This window comes from Chlamydomonas reinhardtii, chromosome 17 (assembly GCF_000002595.2).
Source record: "Chlamydomonas reinhardtii strain CC-503 cw92 mt+ chromosome 17, whole genome shotgun sequence".
Classification (NCBI taxonomy): Eukaryota; Viridiplantae; Chlorophyta; class Chlorophyceae; order Chlamydomonadales; family Chlamydomonadaceae; genus Chlamydomonas; species Chlamydomonas reinhardtii.
In genome coordinates this window covers 876,837-896,894 of record NC_057020.1, presented here as the reverse complement: position 1 = coordinate 896,894, position 20,058 = coordinate 876,837, and the positions used below count along the sequence as shown (strand labels likewise).

Sequence of the window (20,058 nt, the reverse complement as noted above, 5' to 3'; positions counted from 1 at the left end):
CAGAGCTACGTCTGCGCTTTGTGCGCATGTGGTGACAGATGGCTTTAGCCATCCATGTTACAACCCGGCAACATAAATGACGGTCACTGGGAATACCGGTACACGCAGCGCATCACCACTTCGCCACCTGCTTCTGTCAGCGGTACTGCCGAGAGCCTGCACCTGTACCAGCATTCCTCGACTTCCTTTCAGACCGGATGTACTCAAACACAGAGCTCAAATGCATAATCAGGATCCGCGCGTTTCCTACACTTCCTGGTAGCCAGGCACGCCCGTCTATCCCGCCCGCAGCAATGCCTCCCTTCGCCAGTCAATGATGACCCAGGGGTGATGACTCTATCAAGAAATCTGCAGGCGCTAGCACACCTTCCCAAACACACCGTCGGAGCCGAGGACTAGCACACGTAGAACGAAACAGGGAGGTGGGCAGGTGGCTGTCCCTAAACGCAAGGGAAAAGCGAACTGGACCCACATCGTATCTATCACCTGAGGCTGAAGATCCGACGAAGCCGTCTCACCTCTCGAACATGCATTGCTGCAAGCGGCGCCCGCCAGGACTCCAGTCGTTCAAGCCGCCAAGCACACCACACCGTCACACGTCCAATGACATAACTAGGCGGCCTACCATGCATTCTTAGCTATGCGATACTATGTTACCCCAACTGCTTGGAGGTGCAAACCTCTTAAAGCACTGCTGTGTATGCTATGTACGATGATGAACCAGACTACAGCGCATCTGTCTGTCGTCTTCAACTAGACCCGGCGGGCGCACTAGCATTTCACACGAACACGTCACGCGCGAGAGGCTTTGCTTCGTTCGGGCCCAACCGCCCCACTACGCTACTCGGGACTACGCAGTGCACAGCCTCTCGACTGCTCGTCTCCGGTCTGCCCACTGTCTGGTTTCTGCCAACAGCACGTACATGCGCCGGCCTCCCGCTCTGCACCCTGCAGCCTTGACTAACCAACCTCGGCGCCCACCGCCCGCACCACCCTGGGTGCCGCACTGCGTCGCGTCCATTTCACCCTGCCAAACGACACACACAAACATACACACACACACATCCAAACACGTACCCAACGCTTGGTATCACCCCAACCTCCGACCCACTTACTACCTCACCCACGCCCATCCACGCTACGCCGCCACGCACCCCCCCCCCCCACACACACACTCATACCTACGCTCATTCTCGTTCCTATCCCCATTCCCAGGCTCGCGCCTTGCCACTGCAGCAAGCAACCAGCTGCTCCTCCGCTGGGGTGCTAGTGCCGGCCGCCGGCAGCCGCTCTCCCATCCAGCGTCGGTGGCCCGGTGGGGGCCCCCGCTACCCCGGACCCGCTCGCGATCTGTGGAGGGGCAGCAGCGGGAGCAGCAGGTTCCGCACGCTATTGACAAGAACCGAGTGATTCAGCTGCCATGCTTGGGTGCGCTCCGCGCTAGACGACACGAGTCTGCCAACTGGATCCCAGCGACAGCGACTGGATCCTGTCCCATGCCGGCCCACACGCATGGTCCCAGCAGCTTGCGATGCAGCCCCGCCGCGCACTTTGGGTCCTCGCAACCGCCCATCACGCTCCCCCACCCCTCTCCCTGACCTCTCCCCCACCCCTCTCCCCTCCCCCTCTCCCCCAACCCCCCCCCCCTCCCCTCTCCCCCTCCCCCTCTCCCCAACCCCCCCCCCTCCTCCCCCACCCCCTCCTCCCCCACCCCTCTCCCCCACCCCTCTCCCCTACCCCTCTCCCCTACCCCTCTTCCCCATCCCTCTCCCCTACCCCTCGTCCCCACCCCTCTCCCCCACTTCTCGCCGCCCCCTGTCCCCCTTCACCTGCTGCGCCTTGACGTAGTTGTACCAGGCGAAGCCGCTGAGCGAGATGAGGTAGCCCACTCCCTGCAGCCCCGTGACCAGCTCGCCCAGGAACAACACGCCGCACACCACCAGCAGCGTGTTCTTCACCGTGCCCAGCACCTTGAGCGTCAGGCTGCTGGCCAGCTGCGGGCATGAGGAGGAGTGTGTGTGTGTGTGTGTGTGTGTGTGTGTGTGTGTGTTAGAGAGCACAAGGAAAACAAAGCGCAAAGACAGTGTATGCGATGTGATGGCTGTGCGTTGTGGAGTGGGTGGGGTTTGAGCACAAGGGACAAGCACAAGGGGGTTGCTTGTGAGATGGAATGGTGGCCGCGTGCGCAGACATGAACGACACGTGCGTGGCTGCTGGTGCTGTGGCACCGGAGAGCACTGCCAGTACGCCCCACAGCGGCCAACGCGCATCCATGCTGCCGGCAGCCTGCCCACCCTCCGCTCCCTCCTCTCCCTTCTCCTGCCTCCTCTCTCTTCTCCTCCCGCTCCCCCGCCTCCTCCTCCCTGCTGGCGCCGCACCTTGATGGTGGTGTAGGCGAGTGTGTTGACCGCAAAGCCCATGACGGCGGCGGACAGGAACAGCCCCGGGTTGGCGACCACAATGCGCAGGTCACCCTTGGCGCTGATGGTGGGCAGCTCCACGGCCGCACAACCCGCCAGCAGCCACAGACTGCCGGGGAGTGTGTGGTGCATGTTAGGTAACACAAGAGAAGGAAACAGTGAGCGCTCGCGTGTGCAGCATGTGTGGATGCAGGCGCGGGGGTTTGTTGGGGAGTGCAAAGGAAAGGAAGCGCAGAGACAGAGTGTGTGTACATGTGGTGCGGACCACATGCTACCACACGCTACCACACAGACAAGCTCCCACCACTCCCACACACACTCGCTGCCCCCCCTCTCCCTACGCATGCACCCTGCGCCCCCATGCATGCACCAATTCCGCCCTGGTGCTTAGTCGTCCTGCCCCCGGGGTATTCTTTATTGCTGCCTATATAGCCTTACGATACTTTAGGTCTACTTCTTGCACGGCACTCCATTGCACGTAGCTAGCAGCGCGGGGATGGGTATTGTTCGCGTCATACTTGCGCCGCGCCTGACCGCCCCCTGCCTCTGCCCCACTCTGTGCATGCGCGGCGCGGTATCCGGTGCGGCGCCTGCGCTCGCGGCGCGCAGGTGAGTACAAAGCAAGTCGGGTATAGGAAAGTCCAGCGGCGGTCGCGTTGCACTCGCATCCGCATATGCATCCGAGCGCTACTGAGCTATACGTGATCATCTTACTGACGTTACTACAATACGATCAACCTACTTAGAATAGTCGTTAGACAAAATGGGAGAGCAGCAGCAGCAGCCTTCGGCGGGTCTACGCGCTGGAGCTGGCCGCTGGACTTCACGGACATCGGTAACAACGCGTCTACGCTGCAACTGTACCTGCCTACGACTTCACTTCTTAATTAATCATGAATGTAACCCCCCCCCACCCCACCCACACACGCCCCCACACGCCCCACACGCCCACCTGCATGCGGGCGCCAGGTACATCAGCCCCTCAATGGGGTGGAACTTGAGCCCCACCAGCAGGAACTGGGTCATCACAAGCCGTATCTGTGTGCGTGTGTGTTGAGAACGTGTGTATTGAGAATGTGCATGTGTGTGTTGAGAATGTGTGTGTATATTGGGAAAGTGTGCATGTGGATGTGGATGTGCGTGTGTTTGATGTGCGCGTGTGGGTGTTGTGTGTAAATGTTGGAGAGCAAAAGGAAGGCAGCACGCAGGACAGGGCATACGCGGACTCCATGACAGACCGTGCGTATCCCGAAGAAAGACTCGGGGAGGGCGGGAGAGGCAAGGCCGTGACAGGCGTGGCCCCATACCACCTCACCCCTGCCGCTGGTGCGCGACCCTGCTCCGCCGCCCCGCCAGTGCCGCCAGCCATGGGCCGAGGGCCCCTGCATCGCGATGCCGGCGCCCCCTCCGCCTCCTCCCCTGCCTCCCCATATCCACAACGCACGTCTCTCCTCTCCCTGTCTCTCTCCCCCTGTCCCTCTCCCTCTCGCCCCTCATCTCACCGACTCGGCTGTCTCGCTGGAGAACATGAGCACCAGCCCCACCACACTCATGCGGACCTCGCCGTACGCCGCCACCGCCGTGCCCGTGGCGGTCAGCAGCACGGAGGCCACCATGGCGCGGGTGGGGTCCTCCAGGCCCGCAATGAACAGACACACCATCGTCACCACCGGCGTAAAAGCCTTGAGCATCTGTGCACGCCAGGGTTGCGCATAGATGTGTGCGTGTAAGCATGTGTTAAACAAAAACAAACAGAACAGTTCCGCCATACACGCGCGCGCAGTTACCCACAAATAAGCATGTGTGTGTGTGTGTAAGCATGTGTGTGTAAAAGGATCGTAAGGGACACGTCAAGCGGTTCCTGCCCGTGTACACTTCTGCCCCCAGCGGCACCACGCGCATGCCCACAACACATGGCACCGCATACCGCATACACAGTCCTGCGTGTTTCGTGCCCTTGAGCTCTCTAACACATACCTGGATGAATGCCACAGTGAGGTAGAGGTACACCTCATTGCCCGTCCACAACGTGATGGCCATGAAGAACCTGCGAGAGAGAGTGTATGGTGTGCAGGGATACAGATGTGCGTGTGTAAGGAAAGCACACCGCGCGTGCAAGGTATACCAGCAAGCCGTGTGTGTGTATGACTGTATGCACATAGGGAGAGTGTGTGCGTACAGACGAACAGTGTGTGTGCGTACAAAGGGCGAGGGTGTGTGCGTACGAAGGGAATGCGCGTGTGCACGGGAGTGCACGTGTGTGCTGCTGGCAAGGCAGGTGGGCCGACACGGAGAGAGCAGGTACGCCGAAACCCGCCTCTCACAACCATGTGAGACCCCGGCTCCCTGGTTTCGCCCAACGCCCCTCAGTGTCTCACCACATGTCGTGCTGGACACCAATGACTATACCCATCCCATGCTCATACCCCTTTGGACCTGGCCACCGACCTCAGGCTCCAGCGCCCCGCCTCTTCACGTGCTCACAGCTTTCAATGCCTCCTTCCCCTTTCGCTCAAACCCCACACCGCCAGCCCTACCGTGCCTCCCGCCAGCTCTTCTCTCACCCGCAGCCTGTCCCCCACTGCCTTGCAGCCTGCCCCACACGCAGCCGCACCCCGCCAGCCACCGCGCCTCCCTCCCTCCCTCCCTCCCTCCTCGCCGCTCACCCGATGGGCAGGATCTTGCTGAACCAGAACCGCCAGCGCACCACCGCGTGCACCTCCACCAGGCGCAGCAGGCGGCAGCACAGGAAGCCCAGCAGGCCGCTCATGGCCATACCCATCAGCGACACAGCCATGGGGTAGCCGAACTTCAGGTCCACCATGATGTACCTGCGTGCGTGATATGTGTGTGTGTGTGTGTGTGTGTTGTGTTTGCTGTGTGCGAGTGTGTTTGCTGTGTGGAGGTGTGGAGGTGTGGGCGTGGGTGGAGTTAACGGTGTTGGTATCAAGTGGTTGGTGGTGTTGGGAGTTGGGAGGAGTTAGGGGTGTGAGGAGGGGGAAGGTCCCTGAGGAGGGGGGCGGGGCAGGGTGCGGCGTGGTTGCATCGACCGCGGCCCCGACTTTTGGGCGAGCTGGTTCGCAACAGCCCCGTGCCTTGGGTGCCACGCAGCACGCATGACGACGGCTCCCGGAGCCGTGCTGCAGCTGCTTCTAACAGCAGCAGCAGCTCTTTGGCCACGCAGCATCGCGCTGACCGCAGGCCCTCATTCTGCACTTCTGCCCATGGGCACTAGCTCCCGCCGTCGAACCCCCGGTGTCTAGTCTTGCGGGTGCGAGACGCGACGGGGCTGGACACTCTTTGTGTCGCCCCTGCCCTGGCACTGCCCGCTTCCACAGTACTTGCTTGTTCAAGATGATGAGACCAGATGAAACTGTCATCCATGCTGACGCCACAAGCACTGCAAGGAGTACGCGAACCCATCCGCGCGCAGGTGGGAGTGCAGGCACCGCCCGATGTCCCTTTGCAGCCTCTATCCCCTCCTGCTTTTCACTGTCATCTTCAGTGGTATCTTGGATAGATGTGAATCCTGAAGAAGCCAACGTCACGATAAGCGGTTCGCCTGAAGACGCTCCTCGCGCTTCGGGCGCGAAGGAGACGCGCTTCTGCGATGCTCCTGAAGCTGTCACTGCTATCCTATTCATGGTGTAAAAGTATGAAGTGTCAGCGAGTTTCCTCAAAACAGCTAGGACCGACTCGTTGACATGGCCCCTGCCTCGATGATTGGGCTTTCGCCCGCCCGCTGCTGCCAATTCCTCTTGCCTCTGCGTCGGTGCTGTTTAGCTAGACAAAACAACTTTCAACATTGCGAAGCACGGGGCGGCTGCCCAATCTACAGACAGTGTCGCTTCAAACACGGAATGCCGGTTTGACCTTGTGGCACGCGCGGGCTAGATAAGATGTTGCGCCAGCTTTGCAGCCGCAGCCTGCAGAGCCTGGCATCTCTGCAGGGCCGCTGCACCTCGGGCTTGGCGACGACGCTTCGTGCTGCGAGCAGCCTGAGCGAGCTGTCACGGCCAGCCCCTTCAGTGGCGACCTCGCAATCACCAGCATGGTCATATAGAAATAGCAACTTGCTAGCGGCGCCACCTCTGGGCTTGGGACTGGCGCCCCAGGTCCGCGTAACCCCGGACGCCTCCACCATCCTCAGCCTCTTTGTAAGCCAGCGGCGCAACGCAGCCGCAGCGGCTGCCGCGGCCGCCGTAAAGAAGGCCGCACCGGCAAAGAAGAAGAAGAAGAGCGCGCCGAAAACGGCGGCAAGCAGCAAGCCTAAGCCCAAGCCCAAATCGACAGCAGCAGCCGCAACCAAGGGCCGCGTGCGGACCAGACCCGCCAAAGCCCCGGCGCGCAAGTCGACCACCACCGCCGCGGCCAAACGCAAGAAGCCCGTCCGCAATTCCATCTCCGCCGCCGGCCGCAAGGCCGCGAAGGCCGCGGAGGTCAAGGCCCGGCTGCGAGTGCGCGCGACAGCGCAGCGCGCACGCGCGCGTGCCGCCAAGGCCCTGGCCATGAAGCGGGAGCGCGCCAAGCTCGCGCGGATCAGGCGGCGCGAGCGCGAAGCGCTCAGGAAGCAGAAGCAGCGGGAAAAGCTGGCCGCGGCAAAGGCCAGGGCCAAGGAGAAGGAGGCGGCACGCATCAAGAAGGCGCCATCGGCCTTCGGCCTGTACCTGCAAGACCACTCCAAGGCGGTGCGCGACGCCCTGCCCGCCGGCGCCGCCAGCGGCATGCAGCGCCAGGCGCTCGCGTTCAAGGTGCTGGCGGAGCGCTTCAAGGTGCTGCCGGAGGCGGAGAAGGCGCCGTACGAGGCGCGCTCGGCGGCGCTGAAGGCGAAGGTGGCGGAGGCGCGCGCCCAGGCCAAGGCGGAGAACAGCGCCAAGGCGGCCCTCACGCCCTACATCTTGTTCTTCAAGGAGTCCTACAGCGCCACGCGCGCCGCGCACCCGGACCTCAACGCGAAGCAGGTGGCTGCCAAGATGGGGCAGTTGTGGAAGGCGATGCCGGCGGAGCAGCAGCAGCGCTACCGCGACCTTTCAGAGGCGGACCGGAAGGCGAAGGGCCTGCCTGAGCTGAAGAAGAAGGCGGCAGCGCAGACTCAGGCCAAGCGGGCGTGAGTGAGTTGATAAGGGGTTGCTTGGAGCGTACAGGAGGAGGCGGGGGCAGGGGCTTGGACGGGACGGACGGCATGGATTGAGTGTAGGGAGGCGCTAAGCGGCGGTACGGATGCAGCTCCGGCAGTTGGTGGGCGTGGATGCCAAACCCAAGACATGAGTACGACCCCTGCTAGTGTGTCCGTTGAGGTCGGTTGCGTGTGGGCGTGCTAAGGCAGAGCAGGGTTGCAGCCGGCTGTTTGGCGCTGTCTCTGCAAGTCATGCGAACAGTTGCGGTGGGCGATGGCGTTGCACGAAGATGGAGAGACAGGCTGCTGATCCCGCGGGGCGACTGATCGAGCCCAGTGCTGTATGGGGCAGCGGCAGCACACTGCCGTGTACGAAGGGCAAAAGCCGCCGGCAGGCGGTGAGGGCTATCCAGCTTAACAACACAGATAACTGTCTGAGTTCCAGCAGCACTCGCTGGAAAGCTGCATTGTGAGGAGGAATGGTCGGGCACAAGTCGCCAGCAATTATTATGGGCTGCGCCGGCTTGGGCGGACTGGGGGATGGGGAGAGGTGTCGGCAACGGCGCCCACCGTTTTTGAATGTAAAGGATGACATGATGACGACAATACATTCCAGCTGTGTGTCTCGGGGCGGGGTTGCAACGGCATGCACATCCTGCATTCCTGCGGTATCAGGGGCTGCAGATATGAAGCCATCAAGGTCCGCGGGTTTTAGTTGGATGGCAGGTCTGCAGCAGAACAGAATCAACAGCTTTCACGGCCTTCAACTTGCTCCAGCAGCCTCCAGCCAGCTGCCGATGTGGCTGCGAGAGTACCGGTACCATAAATGTGGCAGGTGACCAGGCCCCACCATTCCCAATGGCAAGCTTGCGCCTGGTGTGGCCTGTCTGGCGTGGGACATGCCATGCGTTGTGCATGGCTCTGCAGTATCATCATTACTCATCAACAATCGGACTACTGCAGGCGGGACCGGCCACGCCCATCACAACCGAGCTTGTGTTGGCGTGCAGCTGCGTGCAGTATGGTTTCGTGTGGCCGTATGGTTTATGGCCTGTTCGTCATATAGGCCGTATCCCCGCACTGCCGTCGACGTCGCAGGTGGCACGTCCCTGAGGTCCAGAGCAGATGTCGCTCGCGACTCGCGTCAGCAAGTCCCTCTTGTAACCAATGCAATCTGCCACCGCCTACCGGTTGAGACCTGATGTCATTTGTTGCAGCCTTGCAGGCGAGCACTCATTTGATGCTGCACCCAAGGCTGCACCCCCGCCACGCGTCCATACGATGCGCTTGCCGACATGTGCATGCCGCATTGCCGCAGTCACCGCCTTCAGTTCACTGCGAACAGTACCACTACCACGTACCAGTGTCGATACCTCCCCACGATATCACCCCTGAACCAATCGACCGGAGCTTGCACCTCCCCTGCACTTCTACTCCACGCAGCTGGCCTGCGGCGCTACCACCGCGTGCCACACTGCCACCCACGTGGCCACATCGTACGGCACAGCTACCAGCAAGCCGGTCCTCACACACCGCGTGAGCTGCTCACCTTGCTTGAACTGTTCTCAATGGAATGTGCCACATGTTGCGATGCAAATGCAGCTCAATACGTGCCGTATGGCCACGTAAGGTCTACAGGGCAGACTGTTCCCTCAGCACGCCAGCAGAAGCTCTATGCTCCATGCCGCCCAACCAAGTGAACAATATGCAGCAAATCAATGTGGAGACAGGTGAAGGCACGCGGCTCGCCAAGATAACAGCAAGGCCCCCCATGACAGTGCGTAGCGGCCTTCCCAAGCACCTGCAGGGCCTTCAAGACCAGCCCGGCCGCCCCCACATTCACCGCAACAGGTCCGCCTCCCAGCTATACAACACCCAACCGCTCATCATCAATACCCCTCGAGTACGCAAAGGCACGTGTGGGGCGCACGCAAATGCCGAAATTGAAAATGACAACACCCATTCCTTATGGCGTCTCATGTTTTTGCCGCCAACCTGGTGAAACCAGCCCACCCGCACACCGGCCCACAACGCAGTGCCTGCCATGTCGCACTACGAGTGCGCCCGCGATAGTGCATGCACGGCGCACACACGCCCACGGTGTGTGTTTAGCCGCATCCACATCCGCACGTGATGCCTGTGAGTTTGGCATCCGTGGCATCCGTTAACCAGCCGCCAGCAACTCAACAATCCTGAACTAGCATTGCGCTATCACAGGTAAAGCGCTTGAGTGAGCGCGCCAACACGCACTGCGCGGTCCCCACTGGGCTGCACACACCCCACCTGGCGCGGTACAAATCCATTTCACTACACGTGCAGCGCCGGGTGTCCTCAAAACAAACACCATCGAAACATACGCCTCCATTTTGTTAAAGCCGATGGCGCACAGGCGGCCGCTGTCGCTGCTAAACCCTATCACCACCTTCATGTTGCGTGTTGCGGTGTCCAGCGCAATGCACAATTGCCTGTCACCGTCATTCGTCCCCCGGCCTCCTGCAAAGCCCATCCCTCATTCCTGGAACAGCGATGCGCTGCCTTGGGTAAAACATACGTTTTGTGTTGATGGAACAGGTGCCGTTGGGGGCAGATGCACAATATGGACTGTGCCGTGACAACATATTGTGTCGTAACAGGATTCCCAGGTTTTCAGTTCGACTCAAGTTCGACCATGCCTTAAGATGAACAGTAGCAGCCTCCCCCCCTGACCCATGGGCATGCAGCCTCCGCCCATGCGCAAAAGCCCCGGCTATATGCCGTGCAAAAGCCCCGGCCTTGCCGTGCTCTCCTCCCTTGCTCCAGCTGCTCCTGCAGCTACTGAGCTACTGCTGTTGCTGCTGCTGCTGACAAAACTGCTACTGGTGCACCCCGCTCCTGCTGCTGCCGTTGCCGACCCTGCTGCTGTGGAAACGCCACAGCTGACCCCGGCTAGGGCGCGGCGGTGTAGCTGCCCTGAAGCTGCGTTGCCTCATTAAGGAGGAACTGTAGCTCACTCACGAGCTGTGTGGCGGTGGGCCGCTGCCGCGGGTCGGCAGTCCAGCACCGGGCCGCCAGGTTACTACGGGAAAACACACAGGGGCAGGGCGGGCATTGGACCAGAGCGGGTAGAGCGGCGGTTCCCCCGAACACCACACGCCGTACAGCACGTGTCACGGCCATCTGTTTCCCCCCCTCCCGCCCTCCCTCACCCCCACGGGCTCTCTCACCAGTAGGCGGGCGGCGCCATGGGGTGGAAGTCCGGCCTCAGGCGGCGGCGCACCACGGCGTGCGGCACGTCGCGCTGGTCCATCTCCTTGTACGGCGTGCGCAGCATCATCAGCTCGTACATCATGATGCCGAAGGCGTACACGTCCACCGCCGACGTCTGCAGCACACGTGCGCCAATGAAACACTCTGTGCAGTGGGGCACGGGGGAGGGAGGGAGGGAGGGCAGGGAGGAAGGGGGAGAGGGCAGGGAGGGAGGGTTATGTGCCCGGGCCCAAGGAAAAAGTCCCAAGGGAGGGAGGGAGGGTGGGAGGGTGGATGCAACGGGAGGCAGCGTCACATTGGGGCCACACACGAGGGATGGGAATGGGCACGGTGCGAAGGTTTTTGCGCTGGTTTAGTTGCACGCGCGCCTGGTCTGGTCTGGTAGAGCCATCTGCAGGCACGCCCACGCACCCCTTCGCCCGCCTGCAGGCACGCCCGCACGATTGCGGTTGCGCCGCACCCACCTGGTGCCATGAATGCCACCGTGCCGTGCGGGTGCGCCATGCGGAAGCCGGACTGGCCGTCCGGTCCCTCCTCGTTCATCAGCCGCACGCTGCGGGGCAGGCGGTGGGCACACACACGCACAGAGACACACACACGCGCACACACGTCAGTGCACACAACACTCGCAGAACAGGCGCCAGGAGACAGGAGGCAGAATGTGAATCATCCGGCATTTGTTGCGTATTCTCCAGGGCGCCGGGTGTGTCAATGTGCCATCGGTTTCGACAAAGAAGGTAGCTTCCCCAGCGTGCCCCGCGCCGGAGGGGTATCATCTAACAGACGGTACACCATGTGTGGCCCCATCGGCCCTCCGCACGCACGCACGCACCAGCCAAAGTCCGACAGCTTGCAGCTCCACCCGCGCCTGTCCCGCACACTGCTCTTGAGCAGCACGTTGGCGGCCTTGACGTCGCAGTGCACCAGGCGCTTGGAGTGCAGGTGCCGCAGCGCCAGCGCCACCTGGGGGGCGCGCCGTACACACACGGGCGTGCGTCACACACACACAAACACTTATATACACACACACACACACACACACACACACACACGGCGAAACATCCACACTGACAGCTGGCAACCCTTCTTGCAGCGATGGGCCCTCCCAAACATCCACCCAGACACGCACCCAGCCACCCACATCCACGCACCCACCCGCCTCCAACCCTCACCCCCACCTCCAGGAGGCTGGTGTACAGCGGCACCAGCACCGGCCACAGGGCGCCGGCGTCAGGCACCTCGGCGGCGCCTGCCTGGCGGAAGGCGCCCGCCCGAGCCGCATCGCGCAGCGAGCCCCCGTCACAGAACTGCGCACAGGGGGAAGAATCAGAGGCGGGGGAGGAGGGCACGGGGGGGTTGCAAGGATTGGTACAGAGAAGTGTAGCGAAGTAGACAGCAGGTGTGTGTGTGGGGGGGGGGGGGGGGAATCAGAGGCGGGAGAGGAGGGGGCTTCAGTGCAGTGGCGCCGGAACGCGCCGGACTGCAATCTTGCCGCTATGTGTGACGGCGTGTGGGGCGCCGACCCCCGGTGACACCGCCCCTCCCCGCTCACCTCCAGGCACAGCACTTGGTTGATGGGGTCTGCGGGGCAGGCAGCCGGGGCAGGGGCAGGGTGAGGGGCAGGGTGAGGGGTAGGGGCGCACAATTAGCACAGCGACAACTAGCCGTTTGAGGCTTTCCAAGCCGCACCCAGTCAGCATATGAGAACATCTGCCACGCCTAGCAAAGCTACGCCAGGGCCACCAGGGCAGCAGCTCCTGCCCTGCTGCTCTTTTGCATTCAGGTTTGGTTCAGTCTGGGCTCCTATCTGCAACCCCACCCCACCACCCACACACCCACCCGGCGTGATGCCGCCCAGGATGGGGTCGTCCACGGTGCACAGCCGCAGCTGCTTGGCCGCGGCGCCGCGTGCGTCCTTGTGCCGGATGACCGCCACGTTGGAAAACACCGCGTACACCTGCGGGGTGGCAGGGAGGGTGGCAGGGTGGGTTGAGTGGGAGGAAGGTGGGAGTGGGAGGGTTGGGAGGAGGGGTGGGAGGGAGGCAGGGAGGCGGGCTGGGTATCGGTATGGGCATGGTATGGGTTAAATCAAGTAACACCGGGGCTGGGAAGAGGGTTGGGCACAGGAGAGCCCGCACGCCCGCGCGCCCCCACACGCACCTGCACGATGTGCGGGTGGCCGCCCAGCAGGGACGCCACAGCCATTTCCATGGCACTGCGCTTGGTCTGCGGGGGCAGCAGCGGGAGGTGCAGCGGGGGGGGGGGGGGAAGGGGGGGGGGGCGAGGGAGGTGGGGGAAACATGCCGGCACGTCTTGCGCATCGCGCACACACACACACACACACACATGCAGGCGCGGTTACTGCCAGGCATGTGGTCCACAATAACTTCCCCGCTCCACAGCACGCATGCACTACCCAGGCCCGCCCCCACCACCCCCACCACCCCCACCACACCCACCCAGGCCCACGCCTACCGTGCGGATCTGCTCCTCGTCCACCCGGTCAATCACCGCATCCTCATCGCCCTCGCCGTTGCCGCTGCCCACGCCGGCGCCGCTCCCAGCGCCGTTCTGGCCCCCTCGTGCTGTGGAGTCCCCATCATCCAGCGAGGCGCCGCGAGCCAGCTGCGACGGCGTGGGCGGCGGCTGTGAGCGCTGCGGCTTGGGTGGCGGTTTCTTCTGCTCCAGCACCTTGACCGCCACCTCCAGTCCGTGCATGGTTCCGTGGAACACCACACCCTGCCCGCCGTGGCCTGCGAGGTGGGGTGGAACGGAGTCTGTAGAAGCCGTACTGCAGAGGCCCCATACGGCGCTTGCACATGGGCTGGGTTTACGCACACGCACACACACATGCACACACACGCGCACACACACACACACATGCACACACACATACACACACATACACACACACGCACACACACGCGCGCACCTAGGATCTCCACCAGCTCCACGGAAGCGAGGTCCTGGGTGAACGCCATCCTGGGTCAGAGGCAACGTGGGAGCAGAGTCAGACAGACAGCACAGCCGCGGTGCGGCGGAGACGAAATGAAGCCCTGGGGGACGCCCCAAGCACCTACGCCTTCACCGTGTACACGGCAGTGGCCCGCCTCCCTCCACCCCGCAGTCATCAGCCCGCCTCCCTCCACCCGCACCCCACACGCTCACACGCCCCCCGCCCCACACACCCAGCACACGCACTTGTTGGCTCCCTCCGGCGTGAACTCCTGGTGTGCGCTGAGCGCCGGCAGCAGGCGCGCGCGCATGGTGGTGACCAGCTGCTCGGTGCTGGCGGCCGCCTCCGCCGCCAGGCTGCTTGGGTCCTCCAGCACGAGCGAGGGGGCCGTGTTCATGAGAAAGGAGTGGCCCGTGGACATCAGAGGCTGCGGGGTAGGGTTGTGCGTGTGGGGAGGTTAGACGTTTACGTGGAGGACGGAGTCGCGAAATCATGAGTGGGAAGTGCGGGGAGCGTGTGCGTGTGTGTTTTACAGGGCACGACTCATGGCAGCACTGTCTGATGTCAGGTTCTATCCGGCCTGGTTAGGTCGATACACTTGAAACCGTCATGGTGCAGGTCAGGTTGAGGAAGGCACGAGCTTCAATCCGTGTCTATCTGCCACCAGACCAGACCATACCTGTGCCAAGCCCACGCCCGTCTGGCGGGCTAAGGCGCTGAGGGCCAGCAGCCGCCCCGGCCCGGCGCCTGTGCACATGTGTTCGATAGACATCCACAAATCAGTAGTCTGGCAAGGCCCAACGCATGGTCGGTTGCGCACTCGTGCTGTTACCCTTTGAGAAACACAAACACGCAAACACAAGCACAAACAGGAGTGACACACACCTGACATGTTGCTTGACATATCCTTCGCCGCCGCCTCGATCGCAGCGTCCATGGCTGTGTCCACACCGGGCGACAGCGGCGGCAGGACAGCATCCGTCGCGCCGCCGCTGACCGCCGCCCCGCCCCCACCTCCGACTCCGGCTGCCGCCGCCACCGCCGCCGCCGCCGCCGAGGTGGGGGACGCGAGCCCCAGAGCCGATGCCATGGACTCGCGCCGTCGGGACCCGGATGCGCCCGCCCCAGCCGCCGCCGCAGCGGCGCCTTGACCCGCCCGGCGCTGCAACGCCGCCAACGCTGCGCTACCCGACTGCTTCTTCGCAAGCAGCTCCGCACGCATGGCGCCACGCCGGGGGTCGCTGTCTCCAACGCCGCTGCTGCCGTCGCCGCCGCCTAGGCCGCTGCTGAGGTTAGCGGCGCCAAGGCCCCGGTAGCCGCCGCTGCTGGCAACGTGGCTGCTGCCGCCGCCGGGCCCGCTGCTGCCGCGGCGGGCGGGCACCGTCAGCATGATGGGCGCGGTGGCGGCGGCGGCGCGGCCGCCTGTGAGTTGGTCGTAGAGTTGTAGCCAGTCGGCTGCGACTGCGCCGTCGCCGCCGCGCTCCGCTTCCGTCATGGCGCAGCGCAGTGATACAAACATCAGCTGTGGGCGCGGGCGTTGGGTTGCTTTGGGTGTGGTACAGAGCACAAGGCAGTTGGGGCTCATTGTGGGGTGTGATGCCGTGTGTGGACGGTGGGGTTTGGGCATGTAGCCAAGTCCACGGAAAGGAGCTTTCACATACACATGCAGATGCGGTCGTTTCCATTTCTCCTGTAAACACAACCCATCACGTTTCCCTTGCGCATGCCCAGCCACGCCCGCAAAGCCCGCACCCCGCTACCCACCGGCATGAGTGACTGCAGCTCGATGTGTACGGCATCAATGGACGCCCACGACAGCACCTCAGGAAACACCAGGTACATCGCCAACTGCACCGGCGCCGGCGCCAGCAGCGCCGGTACCGCCGCCAGGCCCTGCCCCGGCCCTGAGCCCAGCACAGACGTCATTAGCCTCGCCACGCCGCCCGCAGCGCGGCTGCTGGCGCCGCCGCCTGCTTCCGATAGGATGCTGCCCACGGTGCGGTCGCAAGCCATGGCCACGTTGGGCGCACTGCCGCCCATCGTGCCGCTGGCGGCGGCGGCCGCGGCGGCCGCCGCCGCCACGCCGCCTTCGCCACTGGTGATGCCGACGCCGGTGCGCGGCTGCCAACGCGAGCTGCCGGGCTCAGGCAGCTCCAGAGAGCCTTTGGGCGTGGCGGTGGCGGTGGCGGCACTCAGGAATGCCTGGCTGGTGATGGTGTCGCAGATGTTGGAATGGCTCCACATGATCTGGCCGCAGCCGGCGCCCGTGCCGCCGCAAGCCAGGTCACCGGTGGTGCCTGACGGCACCAGTACCATCGCGGGCGGCGCGCCCGGCGGCAGCGCGCCTTCCACGCACACCAGCAGCGTTCCGGCACTGCTGCCGGGACCTAGCTGCCCGCCCGCCAGTATCACGTCGCGCTGCGTGTGCTGCTCGTCCAACACATGGGAACTGGCGTCAGCCAGTGCCACGACCGTGGGACGAGCGCGCCGCTGCCGCGGCGGCGGCGCCGCCGATGCTGATGGCGCCTGCTGCGGCTGTGGCTGCTGCAGCTGCAGCTGTTGCTGCCGCATGTCGGGTGCTTCTGTGGGGTCCGCAAGGTCCCGGGCGATGCTCGGGTCCTGGGGTGCGCACGCACGCACAGGCATATTAAACACACACACGGTAAGTATACTCTGAAGGTATACCGCGGCCGTAATTCTGCATCGCATACACTGTCCTACGCGTAATGTTTTCCTTGTGCTCTTTAACACACGGGGGAACACACAGGCGTGTGGTGTCAAGGGGTGGTAGCAGGCAAGGTGCAAAAGGTCTACCAGGTCAACCCCGATCAAGTCAACCCCGATCAGGTCAACCCACGCCAGGTCAACCCACACCAGGTCAACCCAGATCAGCCCTTCTGGCCCGCCGCCCCCGACGTAGCTCACCATTGCAAGGTAGGTGAGGCAGTTCTTGTTGGGGGCAGCGAAGCCGCCAGAGCCGCCCGACGTCAGCAGCGAGCGCGGCGGCAGCGTGCTGCCCCCCGGCGGTGCTGTGATATGCGTTGGGCTCGGCGCCCTGCGAGCAAGTGAGTTGCACGAGCGAGTGAACAGAGATTCGCTTTATCAAACTGTACACAGTTGCAATGCGTAGCAGGCAGACGCGGGAGCCAACATTAAAATGTCCTGACAGCTCTCAACACAACTCGAAGATGCTTTGCATGACTCACTTGCACAGCGTGTGGTTGAGCAGCGTGCCCCCCAGCGGCAGCCGCACCGCGCGCACAAGCGACTGCGGGCCGTTGATGGGCATCACCCCAGCAGTCGGGAATGCACCACTGCCAGAAGCCATTGCGCCGCCCTCCGCCTCCATTACGCCGAGAGAACCGGCACCCATGGACCCGCCGCCACCGCCTCCAGCACCCAGCATCCGCAGCGGCCCGTTACTCCGGGACGGGGTGGTCACACGCGACGTATGACGTGGCGTGCCCGTGCCGCCGTTCGCCTCGTCCACAAACCCCACGCCGCCGCTCGCCATGCCCCGCGCCGCGCCCACGAACCCCGCTAGGCTGCTCCCATGCCCCGCGCCCGCCGCCGCGACTTCGCCCCGCCGCCGCACGAAGGCCACCGACGGCCCGTTGGACGCCGTGCCCGTTCCTATGCCTGCGGCGGCGGCGGCGGCAGCGGCGGCGGCGTTGAGGCTGGTCGCGACCAGCATGGGCTGCGCCGTCAGCGACAGGCGGAACGCCAGCACGTCGGGCAAGGCATCCAGCAGCGCTAGGACGCCGTCGTGCAGGCAGGGCGCCGTGGCCACCGCCGCCAGGTGGCCCGCCACCCGCGCCAGGAACTCGGTGTGGAAGGGGTCCGCGAACAACCCGTACCCCAGGAACTGCGCCAGGCGGTGCAGCTCCGCAAGGTACCCCGCGCACACCCAACGGCCGGCGCCGGCGGCTGCGCCGCTGGCGGTGGCGGCTGCGCCACCGCCGCCGCCGGGGCGGGCGGCGTGCACGTGCAGCGCCAGCTGGGAGCTAGCGCCGCCGCCGCCGCCGCCGGTGGTGCTGGTGTTGGTAGTGGTGTTGGTGTTGGTGTTGGTGGTGGTGTCCGGCATGCCGCCGCTGCTGAACGTGCGGGCATCGACGTCCAGCCCCACGGCCGAGACTACCATGGTCGGAGGAGGCACGGTGGCGCTGGTGTTGGCGGTCGTGGCAGCCTCGTCGCCATCAGCCGCCACCGCCGCCGCGTGGCCGGGGACCTGGTGCGCCACCGACCCACTTCCTGCCTCCCCCTGATTAAGGCCCTTTACACCATACGGTTGGGGTGTCAGCGAAGTCGCGCCAACCGCCGAGACGACGCCCGTGCCAGCGCCGGGCGGCGCCGGCCAGCGCAGCAGTAGCGCAGCAGCCAGCCTCTCCACCCGGTCATAGATGGGGAGCGCAAGAAAGCAGTGCGAACCCAAATCGAACGGCGCCGGCCGCGCGCGGGCGCTCAAAAAGAACGGCGGCGTGGCGAAAGAGCTAACGGCATCGGCGGTGCCGTCGTTGGGAGCGCCAGATGAGACGGCGGCGTCGCCGGCGCCGTCGGTCTCCACCACCACAATAAAATCCGATTTGCGCTGTGGTCGGTTGGAGTGGAAAACCGTGGGGAAGAAGAGGCTTGTGTTGCGGCGTGACGAAGGCAGGGAGCTAGTATGCGTGACAACATGACACGGCGTGCACCTGGGGGCCAGTCCAGCCCGGTACAGTCAAACCTACCGTACTGTGCACACGCACACGCTCATCACGCACAGCTTTTTTGCTTGTCGACCACGTAAGCGTTCGTGCTTACCTTGACAGTCAGCAGCTGCTCGTGAACGACTGAGAGCCACCGTGTTGCCGGCGAAGGCCACTGGTCAGCTTGCCCGGAGGGGTCACGTGTCATAACCCAACCTAATGAAACTCCCCTCCCGCTGGAGCGAGGAAAGGAAGGTTGTCCGCAGCGTTGAAAATGTTAAAAGGGATGTTATGTGTTTTCCAGCGCCCAGAGTCAGGCGTCCGCAGGTGAGTACACAAGGCAACCCTGAAAGCCCCGACCTAAAGCGTGCCACCCGCAACAGTCCTCACCTGAACACCGCCAACCTGGGGGCAGCGTGGCAACATATGCTGGTGAGTGATTGACTACGCGACACAACGTCTCACAGCGCGCTACTCACCCTGCTGACAGCCCCAGTGCGGTCTCAATCGCTCTCAACGAGGTGTTGATACGTTCACTCCAAAACGGTGACGCCACTTTGGCCAGACCCTCCATTGCCGCGTTGACATTTGCCTGCAGAGGCAATTATTGCTTCCCGCTCAGACTAAAATGCGAGGCCGCACACCGGATGAAAGAGACAACTTGCACACTTACTCGCAATTCACTTGCAAGCTGAACGGGCTTTTGTGAAGGCCCCAACAATTTCGCTTTGTCCTGGGGCTCAGCCACCACCGCAGGTCCACCAGGCGCCTGTGATTCCGTTGGCTGCGCTGCGCCATCGCCGGCACTTGCTCCAGACTGGTTCTTATGGCTTGCAGTTGGAGAAGCTGATTGCAGTGCCCCACCAAAGCAACACGCGAACACCATTTCCTCGTTCCACCGGCAAAAACGTAGTCAGAAAGTCAATATCGCTCAGTAGCTTGTTGCCCGTGGAACGGCATGTTTACTAGGCTGTAGTTGATACGCAACAAGCGTAGCAAACTAAATAATGCAGTTACTCGATGGAATAGGTCGACTGAAATTGAATGATGCGATTTGCGGTACGCGGTTGCCACCGCCGCAGCTTCACGTATGGATATATGCATCCATTTTCTTCAGGTGCTGCAGCTTGCTCCATCTTTCGATTGCCCGCAGGAAGTACGGAGGTTCAAGCCCAGTACAGCAGGTTTCGGCCCTTTTCGACAGCTTGTTTATCTTAGGACGGGACCTAGGTAACCTTATGTCGCTGCTCCTGCGCGCACAGTTGCTGTTGAGTGCGCCTTGCCTATTTGGGGCACTCTGAGGCCCATGTGCGCTTGCTTTCCCGTGCCCCCGTGCTGCCGCAGCTTGCAGAGTTCTTATTAGTCACGCCGGAGGCAGGGGGGGGGTAGAAAGCTTAGGTCCTTACCCCATGCTCAAAATTACAGAGCTTTGGGAGGGCATTACGCACGTACGTTAGTTTGGGCCGCCAAAGCTGCTGGGGGGTCGGTCCTCGTCCCTGGGGGTCCGTCGGGTTTCATGAGTTTATCCTGGCGGATTTCGGGAAGCGCCCCACAAGCAGAACTAGGGCCCAAACGCAGGCTCGTACATGCACGTTATGACGTAATAAGCACAAACAGAGCGTGGGATAGCTTAAT

General features: G+C 63.2%; 3 protein-coding genes across 3 annotated transcripts; 1 reads left to right on the top strand and 2 right to left on the bottom strand.

The window, feature by feature from the left end:
* Nucleotides 1-34: 34 nt before the first annotated feature.
* Nucleotides 35-6,056, bottom strand: CHLRE_17g702700v5 (uncharacterized protein). Its single transcript, XM_001691702.2, has 8 exons — nt 5,766-6,056; nt 5,087-5,251; nt 4,398-4,467; nt 3,923-4,111; nt 3,373-3,458; nt 2,379-2,529; nt 1,830-1,994; nt 35-1,350 (listed from the first exon to the last, which is right to left on the bottom strand). The coding sequence occupies exons 1-8, from the start codon at nt 5,798-5,800 to the stop codon at nt 1,267-1,269; spliced, it is 945 nt and encodes a 314-aa protein (XP_001691754.2). The 5' UTR covers nt 5,801-6,056; the 3' UTR covers nt 35-1,266.
* Nucleotides 6,057-6,194: 138 nt separating this feature from the next.
* CHLRE_17g702650v5 (uncharacterized protein) lies at nt 6,195-8,135 on the top strand. The gene has a single exon (XM_043071943.1). It carries the CDS (start codon nt 6,320-6,322, stop codon nt 7,529-7,531), a length of 1,212 nt encoding a protein of 403 aa, XP_042914402.1. The 5' UTR covers nt 6,195-6,319; the 3' UTR covers nt 7,532-8,135.
* A 99-nt stretch (nt 8,136-8,234) lies between these two features.
* On the bottom strand, nt 8,235-19,776 carry CHLRE_17g702600v5 (uncharacterized protein). Its single transcript, XM_043071942.1, has 20 exons — nt 19,097-19,776; nt 18,903-19,015; nt 18,814-18,828; nt 18,539-18,659; nt 16,945-18,326; nt 16,664-16,793; nt 15,503-16,357; nt 14,624-15,260; nt 14,418-14,485; nt 13,984-14,165; nt 13,715-13,764; nt 13,258-13,535; nt 12,943-13,008; nt 12,622-12,739; nt 12,335-12,363; nt 11,961-12,089; nt 11,615-11,745; nt 11,247-11,335; nt 10,740-10,926; nt 8,235-10,591 (listed from the first exon to the last, which is right to left on the bottom strand). The coding sequence occupies exons 2-20, from the start codon at nt 18,995-18,997 to the stop codon at nt 10,462-10,464; spliced, it is 4,692 nt and encodes a 1,563-aa protein (XP_042914401.1). The 5' UTR covers nt 18,998-19,015; nt 19,097-19,776; the 3' UTR covers nt 8,235-10,461.
* Nucleotides 19,777-20,058: the final 282 nt, after the last annotated feature.

Excerpts from the sequence above, each read along its gene's own strand:
- CHLRE_17g702650v5 (XM_043071943.1), top strand. The coding sequence starts at position 6,320 with ATGTTGCGCCAGCTTTGCAGCCGCAGCCTGCAGAGCCTGGCATCTCTG.
- CHLRE_17g702700v5 (XM_001691702.2), bottom strand. The coding sequence starts at position 5,800 with ATGACAGTTTCATCTGGTCTCATCATCTTGAACAA. Across the intron at positions 3,459-3,922 it reads CCAGCGAGACAGCCGAGTCG|ATACGGCTTGTGATGACCCA; the intron begins GTGAGATGAGGG and ends ACACGCACACAG. Across the intron at positions 1,351-1,829 it reads ACTACGTCAAGGCGCAGCAG|ATCGCGAGCGGGTCCGGGGT; the intron begins GTGAAGGGGGAC and ends GCCCCTCCACAG.
- CHLRE_17g702600v5 (XM_043071942.1), bottom strand. The coding sequence starts at position 18,997 with ATGGAGGGTCTGGCCAAAGTGGCGTCACCGTTTTGGAGTGAACGTATC. Across the intron at positions 14,486-14,623 it reads TATGTCAAGCAACATGTCAG|GCGCCGGGCCGGGGCGGCTG; the intron begins GTGTGTGTCACT and ends ACATGTGCACAG. Across the intron at positions 13,765-13,983 it reads ACGCCGGAGGGAGCCAACAA|GATGGCGTTCACCCAGGACC; the intron begins GTGCGTGTGCTG and ends CCTCTGACCCAG.